Genomic DNA, 9686 nt, shown 5'->3' on the forward strand with positions numbered 1-9686 from the left:
AAAAAAAAAAAAAAATTACTCCAAGCAGCAAAAGAAAATTCAAAACCTTTGTAGTCCCAAATGAAGTAACTTCAAAGAACACTGTTAATACTTCAGGCTAAAATGACTTTTTTTTTTTTTTTTTTGAGATTTAAAGTCCCAGTGAAATGATGTAATTTTAAAGTCTCATTGCATTTAATGAACAAAATAGTCTGTCAACAAGGTAATGGCCTGTTGAGTGACAGCACATCAACTGTATTCTTAAACCATTGTTAAAGTGGGTCACACATAATAGGGTTCACAAATATTGCGGCCCACCTTCCTGGCTGCAGAGAGGACTGGAGGTACACCCTATGAGCAGAACAATTTAAATGGAAATGCACGGAATGGAGTTACATTGTATTACACCCTGGCAAGGTGACTTCTAAAGGAACTTGGAGGAGGAGACCACCTTGGAGAGTCCCTCCCCCACCCCACCCTTGGCCACATACAAAGGTTCACTGCCTCACCATCAAGCTTCCCAGAATGCCAGACCAAATCATACTGAGATTGATTGACATTATTGCTGTCCTAACACCTCGAGGAACCTCAGATTTTACTTCCCCAAAGGTCAAAGCAAAGCTTAACTGCCCTTGAAGATACAGGGTTTAGTTTCCACAGCATGCTAGTGGGTCTCACCCAGTGTTATCAGAAAAGATAATTTGGAGTGATTCTTTAACTGTCCTGCCCACGGTACATCATGAAAACTAATAGTGATAGAAAACCAAAACAAATTTTTTTAAAATATAAAGACAAGTTTAAATAGCAGAGAATATATATCAATCACATTAAAAGTTTAACAGGTTTAAAAGTAAAAATCAACTGTGTCTAGCCAGCAGCACACAATTAACAGCAGCCTACTGCTTCAGGGGCTATGTGACATTTTAAGACATACTTTTTTTTTTTTTTAATTTCCTTGACTTTTGTCATAGCTTTGTGTTTTCTAGATTCCTTGCATTTTTTTCTGTCTTCAACATTTTACTGGTTCCCGCTTCAAGGTGGGGTGTAATACTTCTCTCACTCCTTGGGGACTTCAGTTATCACTTGCTAATGTCCAAATAACTGATACCTTCTTAATATAAATACTTTTTCCCCCTTATTTATACAATGTGTCCAGGATACAGTTTGGTTTCTGTTTCTCTCCTTACTTTCCATGGTGTTCTTTATAAGCAGATGCTTTGTTTTAATATATATTTATTTCTTTTTTGGTTAAGAAATCTTCCCTAGCTCAATTTTATAAGTAATCTATTCTAAATTTTAAAAAATCTTCCAATTTATCAACATCAATCCATCTGATTGTTTATGAATGGTGTTAAGAATGAAACTAATTACTGTCATGTGGCTACTTAGTTGTCCCAAGAGCATTGGTTGAAGTGTCCATCATTCCTTAATATATTTCTACAAAATTAATATTTTTTTCAAAAATTTATATTTTTAAGGAAGGTTATACACACACACACACACACACACACACACCCCTTTGGCTTGATCTTAATATATTTTTAAGACTTTCCAATATAAAGTTAGTTATTCCAAAAGAAGTTAGTTTTTATATGTTGATACTATGCTTTTCAATACTTCTGAATCCCTTAGTCTAATAATTTGAATATATATTCTTTTTGATTTTCTACATAAATAATTGCATTAGCATAATCTATAACTATTTTTCTTTTTCAAATCTTGTATCTGCTTTAAAGGAAAAGCTTTCTGATATATTTTATTATAGATTTTTAGTCCTTTGTTAATTTCTTTTCTATCTCTAATTTGTTAGAATTGACACAAATGAATAATGAAATTTATCTGATGCTTTCTCTATTACAATTTTGATTTTTTTTTTGAACCCAGTTTTTGCATGAGACTTAGCTCTTTTCCTGTATACTTTTTTTTTTTTTTAAGATTTATTTATTCATGCATACAGAACTGGGACATGGGCCAGAGGTGCAGGGGTGGTGAGAGGATCCACTAGAGACAGTGGAGAGCAGAACAGGCAGACTGATGAAGTACACTACTGAGGGGAGCAGTGGGTGGGTCAGGAGAGGTCTGCCATATCAGGTGGGTCATCTCCGGGGCAGGCGGAGTTCGAACTCAAGCTGAAGTGGCTTTAGCTTCTTAGTGCTGTGCTTTAACTTGCTGCACCACCAGGGAGGGCCCTCCTGTATACTCTTTATCTGACTTTGATTCCAAGTTACACTGACCTGCTAAATCCTTTTTGGGAATATTTCTTCCTTTCCATTTCTATGAATAACTTTCTAGCCATCTAAAGTAATCTGTTCCTTGAACATTTAATAGACCTTTCCTGTAATATGTCTAGAGCTGGTTATTATCTTATAGGAAGACAGTAATACATTCATCAAGATGGTGGCAATTGAAAATGTTACAAGTACTGGCAACTTATGAAAAGGTCAGCTTCTTCACAGCCTTGCCAATACAGTATTTCATCAGCCTTCAGTTTTATTTTGCACCAAATAGTTGACAAATGGCATTTCGTCTTGGATCTTGTGTGTATTCCTATTATTAAGATGAATTCACTGAGTGCTTTCATTAAGTTTTGTTAAATTCATAGTTGTTTTTGTTCTTTGTCAAATCTAGTTTTTCTTTGATTCCTACTTGCTCATTATCTCAAATCCAAATCATTGAATGGTTTATACATAGCTATTTTACAGTCAGTGTCTAATCATGTTAGTATATCAAAACATTTGGTTCTAAATCTGTTTTGGTGACCCTAAGTCACAGCCACCTGCTTCCTTATGCATGCAGTTCAGTCCCGGGCACTGTTTTATGATTTGGACCTGATCTATTAGTAAAGAAAACAAAGGGCCTTAGTCAGATGGGACTTAGAGGTATATATATAGTTTCTTCCTTAAAATGCATGAAGTAAATGTTTGAAAATGATGGCAGAAGTTATAAATTGTTATGGAACCCAAAATGGAGATGGCAAGAGCCATAGAGGAGAGCACAGGCCCCAACACTTACTAGATGGCCACTAACAAAATCCTGCTGTTTTATGTACTAAGAATTCTATAAGCACATTCTATCCACTCCTATCTCTACCCAACTCTCTGGCTAAGGACTTTCATTGTAGATCATTTGGCCTCTGCAATCACCTCTAGCTCTGGTCTTGCCTCCCTCAAGTCTACCTTATTTGGGACCACACCTAATTTATTTAAAACAAAAAATTCATCAGGTCCATTCTCTGCTTATAACTCTTCAAAAGGTTAAAACATTTACTAAGGTGGAACTCCAAAAAATTCTTAAAGGACAGATCATAGAGATATTTTGGAGGAGAGTGAAGAAGTAACTAATGCAAAGAACACAAGATAAGACAACCAGTTCCTCAAGTTGGATTTTCTTTTTTCCCCACATTTTCCTTGCTTTGAATGAGATGACAACACACAAGCATAACTACAGATTAACAGATATCCAGTATGCATCCTCTGTGGATTTAACTCCATTTAATTATCTTAAACATAAATGTATATACATATATATATATTTGTGAAGTTTTATCAATTTACACTATTAGTTGTCTTTCAAAGAGACAAGTATACATGATTTCTACAGATTGCTTTCTTAAAATATGAGCTTTGTCCACCCATGTAAGGGTGATTATCTCCAGGGCTGACTGGTTAGTATGTTGTCCTGTTTAAAGATTATTCTCTGTTCCATTTTTTTCAGGAGGTTATAGAAGCACTAGGGCTTCAATTAAATTTTAAAACCTAGTATGGTTCATTTTGATTCTATACACGTTGTAAACTCCATGATCATACACATCCGAGGCCTTGGTGCTGGTTCAATAACATACTGAGCATGCAAGACATATTAAACACATATTAAACACCACTGCAAAACCTTCTTCAGGAAATCTTTAAAGGCAGTTCATTCTGAAGTAGTACCTTTTGTTGGAGAGTTTTGAAAAAATCATTTTGTAGTAAAATATTAAATACTGGTTTATTTAATATGTAAGTTTCACTGAAAGAATACATCACTGCAGGATGCTTATTGTTTTTATAACCACATCTCACTTAAAATCTTCCTGGGAAAATAGTTCATTTGTTTTTGTTTGTAGGTGTGGGCGAAGGATGATAGAAAGCCTCACAGTCTGGGCAATCACACTGAGAACAAAGGGCAGATGCCATTTTTTATTGTGATTGGCTGGAGCTGAAATCAGAACTTTCTCCCTCTCTGAGGCTATTGTGGAATTTACAGTAATCATCCTGGCTGCCTGCCCATCACACAGCTGAACAGCACACCAAAAAAAATAATATCTAGGGAGAAGGCCACAACATGTTTTTTAAAATTCTCATTGTTTTTACTCTACAACTTTCAAAGATTTTTTTTTCTTTTTTTTTTAGGAGAAGAAAAAAAACTCACCCAGCTGTTACCACTATTCATATTCCAATAGCCTCCAAACTGCTCCAGGCCACCTGGTTGACTTTTGCCTTGGAGTCGGTCCAGAAAAGCATTATTTACCCTTTAAAACAATGAAAAATGTGTGTGAGTGGAAAGCTGGCTGCAGGGCTGAGAGACTTTTGAGAATCTAATATGCTTTATGAACTGACTGTGGGGATTGCTTCCCCCCTTCAGCTTAGAAGAAATCTACAGAAAGTGCTTTTCACATTAGCCATATGACATGCTGTTAACAGCCCTCTGTTAGAGCTGGTGCCACTCTCCTGCAGGCTGGAGGGAGGCACAGCTCTGCACTTAAAGAGTCTCATGCCCCCACCTTTACGACAAGATGAGCCTTGGTCATCCAAACCACCATGCCCCAAAGGCTCGTGCCAGATGTGAACCCCAGAGATGGAGAAATAGGAATTCTTCTGCAAGAATTAAAACATGAAGTGAAAACAAAAATAGCTGTTGCAAGACTGATGTCTTCCTATATACCCTGTACCCCATTGTCAAGTTTTGCTACATTAAATCCCACAAAAGAAAACGAAAATGAGAAGAGAGTATGGGGAAGGGAAAAATAACAGAGGGAAGTCCCAACTTAGAGAAGGAATAGATTCATTTTTCCCAGATATTCAATCACCAGTAGCAACCAATTTCAGAAAATAAATTTGACACACAGAAGCTAAAACTATAAAGATAGGCATGAACATGATCACCATAAAGGTCATACGGTTACCTAGAGGGCACTGGCGACTTGGGTGACTACTTTATAGTTAGCCACTCTAAGTATTGGTTTCATGGATGTTTCTGCATGCTACATATTGCATTTTTTTTATTTAAAAAAGTAAATTAAAAGCAAAACCATGCTTTGATTTGCTCTTGTATGGCTGCGTAATATTAGGATCCTGAGACTGGAGAGGCGGCATGTAACAAGGATGCTATGATGGTCACAGAGTAAGGAGGAAAAGTGTCACTAATCAAATCTTGGCAGGAACACTGCCTGGCACATTGCTGCCATTCAACATTTATTTGTGGGAGGAAGGAAAGGCAGGGCCCAGACACAGCAGCCTCCTTTACAATCCCAAAGATCAGTGTGATGTGGTCATGGAGGGTGGCTATAAGTCAAGAACTAGGAGAGTCGAGACCTCTGCAGAAAATGATGCTGGATGACAAAGCCAGAGGCAGGGTATCATTTGCTTACTTGTGCTTGGCCAGTGTCAACTAAAATGCTAACTGTATGATCGCCTAATTTGACCTCAGGGTTGCCGGAATGCTGTCTCCTCAACAACTTCAAGTCTCATTATATCATCACACAGTGGTTATATCTTAGTTACTAGAAAGTTTTTTCTTCTTACTAAGACATTTACCCACATGCCACATTCTGCTCAGTCTGATTCATTGCAGAGGTCCAGGCTGTGATTGCCTTTTCTATACCTCTCAGCATATAGGCTGAACAGTGTCTTACTGAGATGGAGACTTGATTACAAAGGAAGAGAAGCAGACCCTGAACCCGAGAGTTAACTACACAACTAAAGTATGAGCATTTACCAGCACTGTCGTTATCCAGTCTTTTCTTGTTGGTAACAGAGATGTGCTTTTCCTCAACATTCCCCAATCTGCTCCACATCCAAACCAATAGAAGCTTCATTGGTTCTACCCAAATACACATTCCAAATTCATGCATTTCTTTCCATGTCACCATTCTAATCTAAATCACTATCCTCCCCCATCTTGCTTCTGCTTTCACTCCTGTCCTCTAATCCATTGTCCACACAACCACCTTATTAAATTATAAGAGGGAACATGTCTTTCTCTTGCTTATAACCCTTCCTTATGCTCCTAAGGAAGCATATGGTTTCCTTACAAAATCACTGGTTTAAAAAAATGTTGTATTTTTTGGCATCTACCTACACTCTATTTACCCCCTATAAATTTAACTAGCTGAGACTTAAAAAGCCCAAGGGAAAGGGGGTGGGGGGTGGATCATTCTAGTAAACAGGGTCAATGTAGTTTAGAGAGATGGCGATGTAGAATGGTATTACCTGAAACCTGTATAATGTTACCATGTAATACCATTTGAAGTCAAATCTAACTTTGCAGGCTATGCATTTTGCACTTATGCCTAATAATAGGGAACATCCAAGCATGTATTCTAACCTTCAGTACTGGCTCTTGTCCTACTTGTCAATGAGGACCTGCTACCTCCTGTGACCTAGCCCTATAAAGTGGTTCTCATGGTATTTATCATTGATCTTGCTGTTAAATTGTTGACTTTAATATATTTCCTCAGATGGTCATTGCCATATGGTCAGGGCACTTCTCTTCCTTAATCCTAGAGTCCTAGTACTCAGAACAAAGGTTTGACAGAATGCACTCTGATGTCACTGGTTAATGAAGCATCCAGGCGCATGGTCCCTGCCTGTGATGGCAGCCACATCATGAAACCCTCTATGATGGTGAAGGCAACCTGCAAAACAGCTCACTGGCCACTGTCTTCCATTCAGTCAAAGCCTTTGAATACTGACAGCTTGCCATAATATACAAGGTGACATGGTTCACCTCTGAGCATCAGTTACTAAGAGCAACCAGCAGAGGGGCTGAGCCCTTTGAAATTCTGGGATTGCTCCCAATTGGCCTAAGTCCACCACACTATGTGTCAACCAGGATCATCAGTGGCAAAGAAATAGTTTTTCTCAATTCCTATTGATATATCAAACAGTAAAATTAAAATGCCAATTTATATTTGTATTTGCTAATTTTGGAAAGTACATGTATTCTATTGCTATCAAACTAGCTCAGGATTTTCTTCTATGGGTTAATTTGGATAAAATTACTATTCATTAATTCAAATGATAATTACTGAATTATCATTCAGTAATTCAAATTTCAATTAATCAATTCAATTCATTCCAGTTTTCAGCTTGTTGTCCATATCCTTTCAAGTCCTTGACCCTCATACTGTCTCTTTTCTTTAGAGTTTCCAATTTCTTCTCTTACAAAAATGTCACACTGGGTCGGGTGCAGGGCTACTCAAGCTCAGTCATTACAGGGGTCATTGGAAAGCTGTAAGGAACCCTACAAGTCTGCTATTATAAAACTCAGGGCTGAATTCTGTTCTGTGAACTTCTACACAATAGAAAACAGGCTGTCTTTTTATGCCAATAAGATTATGTCCCTGGAGAAAATCTAACTTATATTCTCTACATACATAATTCATCACTTGTGTTGTAGCCCTTGGCAGAAACAGATACAGCAATGTTATTCATTAGAGACGACTGAGTGAGTATTTTCATAAGATAACATGCGAGAGGTTCACCGTAAACTAATACAAACATAAACGCTCTTCAAAAACTGAGAATGTGAAATGTGAGTGTAAACACTTGATCAGTTATTTAAAAATTAATTACTGACTGCATTGTTCAGACATATTTCTTCATGGACTTAATGTGGATTTACATTTAACTGGAATCAATAAGGAGAGAAAATAAAATGTAAAAAAAAATTCCAATATTTCAGTGCTCAGTAGGGGCTAGAAATAAAGAATGAGGGCCAGGATTTATGTAACAAAAAAAAAAAAATAATCTTTTCCAACTCTAATTAAATCATTTTTGTTTTCATTGGATGAATGTTAAAGATTAATTTCTTAGCAAATGAGGCCTATTAATATGACATCTCACTAAGGCCTATTAGTATGACATACCACTATTTTCAACGTGAGTTAAGCCTGATTCAATGAACACTCAGAAATCCAGAGAAATAACTGGCTACCATTAAAAAAAAAAAAAAAAGTGTTAAATAAATACTATATCAGTTACTTTTAAATAGCTTTAAAAAAAAAAAGAAGTAAACTGGGCCCTCCCTGGTGGAGCAACAGGTTAAAGTATAGTACTAAGAAGCTAAAGCCACTTCAGCATGAGTTGGATCCCCGCCCCAGAGGTGATGCACATGATGCCCCAGTCCTCTCCTGACTGGCCCACTGCTCCCCTCAGCAGTGTGCTTCATCAATCTGCCTGTTCTGCTCGTAACTTTGTCTCTGGTGAATCTACTTACTGCCCCTGCACCTCTGGCCTGTAACCCAGTCCTGTATGCATAAATAAATATTTAAATATATATAAATTTTTAACTAAATAAAGTCCCACTTTGTAAAAACAGTAATGGCGTCCCTTGACCCCAAAAAATAGCCTCACCACTGTATCAACATTTATGTTGCCTTATAATCAGGAAAGAACATATAAATTCACTTTTGGTGTTTTTTTTTTTTTTTAAAGATTTATTTATTTGTGCATACAGAATTGGGGTACAGGTCCGAGACTCAGGGGCAGTGAGAAACTTCACCAAAGACAAAGTGGGGAACAGAACAGGCAGATCTACGAAGTACACTGCTGAGGGGAGCAGCGGGCGGGTCAGGAGAGGTCTGCCTCGCCATGTGGAGCTCCTCGGGGCAGGCGGGATTCGAACTCATGCGGAAGCGGCTTTAGATTTCAGTGCTGTGCTTTAACCCGCTGCGCCACCAGGGAGGGCCATAATTTTTTTTTTTAAGATGTATTTATTTGTGCATACAGAACTGGGATACAGGCCAGAGGCTCTGGGGCTGGGAGAGGCTTCACCAGAGACAGAGTGGGGAGCAGAACAGGCAGACTGACGAAGTACACTGCTGAGGGGAGCAGGAGAGGTCTGCAGCGCCATGTGGTCACCTCCCGGGCAGGCGGGGATCGAACTGATGCGGAAGTGGCTTTAGCTTCTCAGTGTTGTGCTTTAACCCACTGCGCCACCAGGGAGGGCCCACACTTTTGGTGTTTTAAACTATTTTGATTGGCATATGAAAGCAGCATAATCCTGTCAAAAGAATATGAGCATACATTCACAGTGGCTCCAACAGAACTAGAAACTTCCATTAATACTTTCAAAAGTCTTATTTATGAAATGAAACCACTAGAATCTTAAAATACATTCCAGTGATAAAGGGAGGATTAAATACATAAGAAGAGTAACTCAATTCTAATAGAAAACTTTTTTCCTTTAAATCATGAAAGTCTTTCATTAAGTTCTCCTGAAACACTGCAGCAAACTCAAACAACTCAAGTTCCCCCAACCCAGGAAAATCCTGACATACTAATAGCATGTTTACTAACTCTGTCCAAATATTAACATAGTGTTTTACCGGGTACTCTTAAAAAAATCTGGTATTAGTAATAAGAGAGTATGTTCATCCTCCTAATTATTAATGAATGACTTTAGCTTAAAACTTTTTCCTAACATATTAGTCAGTATAAAACAAC

At 37.8% G+C, this 9686-nt stretch overlaps 1 protein-coding gene across 1 annotated transcript in view; it reads right to left on the reverse strand.

Moving 5' to 3' along the window:
• EPSTI1 (epithelial stromal interaction 1 (breast)) overlaps positions 1 to 9686 on the reverse strand; it is a 75318-nt gene that overhangs the window by 1466 nt on the left and 64166 nt on the right. Inside the window, exon 10 of the mRNA XM_012723197.1 lies at positions 4390 to 4489. Coding sequence (XP_012578651.1) covers positions 4390 to 4489 — 100 coding nt within the window. The remainder of the gene's footprint in view (positions 1 to 4389; positions 4490 to 9686) is intronic.

This window comes from Condylura cristata, unplaced genomic scaffold (assembly GCF_000260355.1).
Source record: "Condylura cristata isolate star-nosed mole 26May11 unplaced genomic scaffold, ConCri1.0 scaffold00010, whole genome shotgun sequence".
NCBI classification, from domain to species: Eukaryota; Metazoa; Chordata; class Mammalia; order Eulipotyphla; family Talpidae; genus Condylura; species Condylura cristata.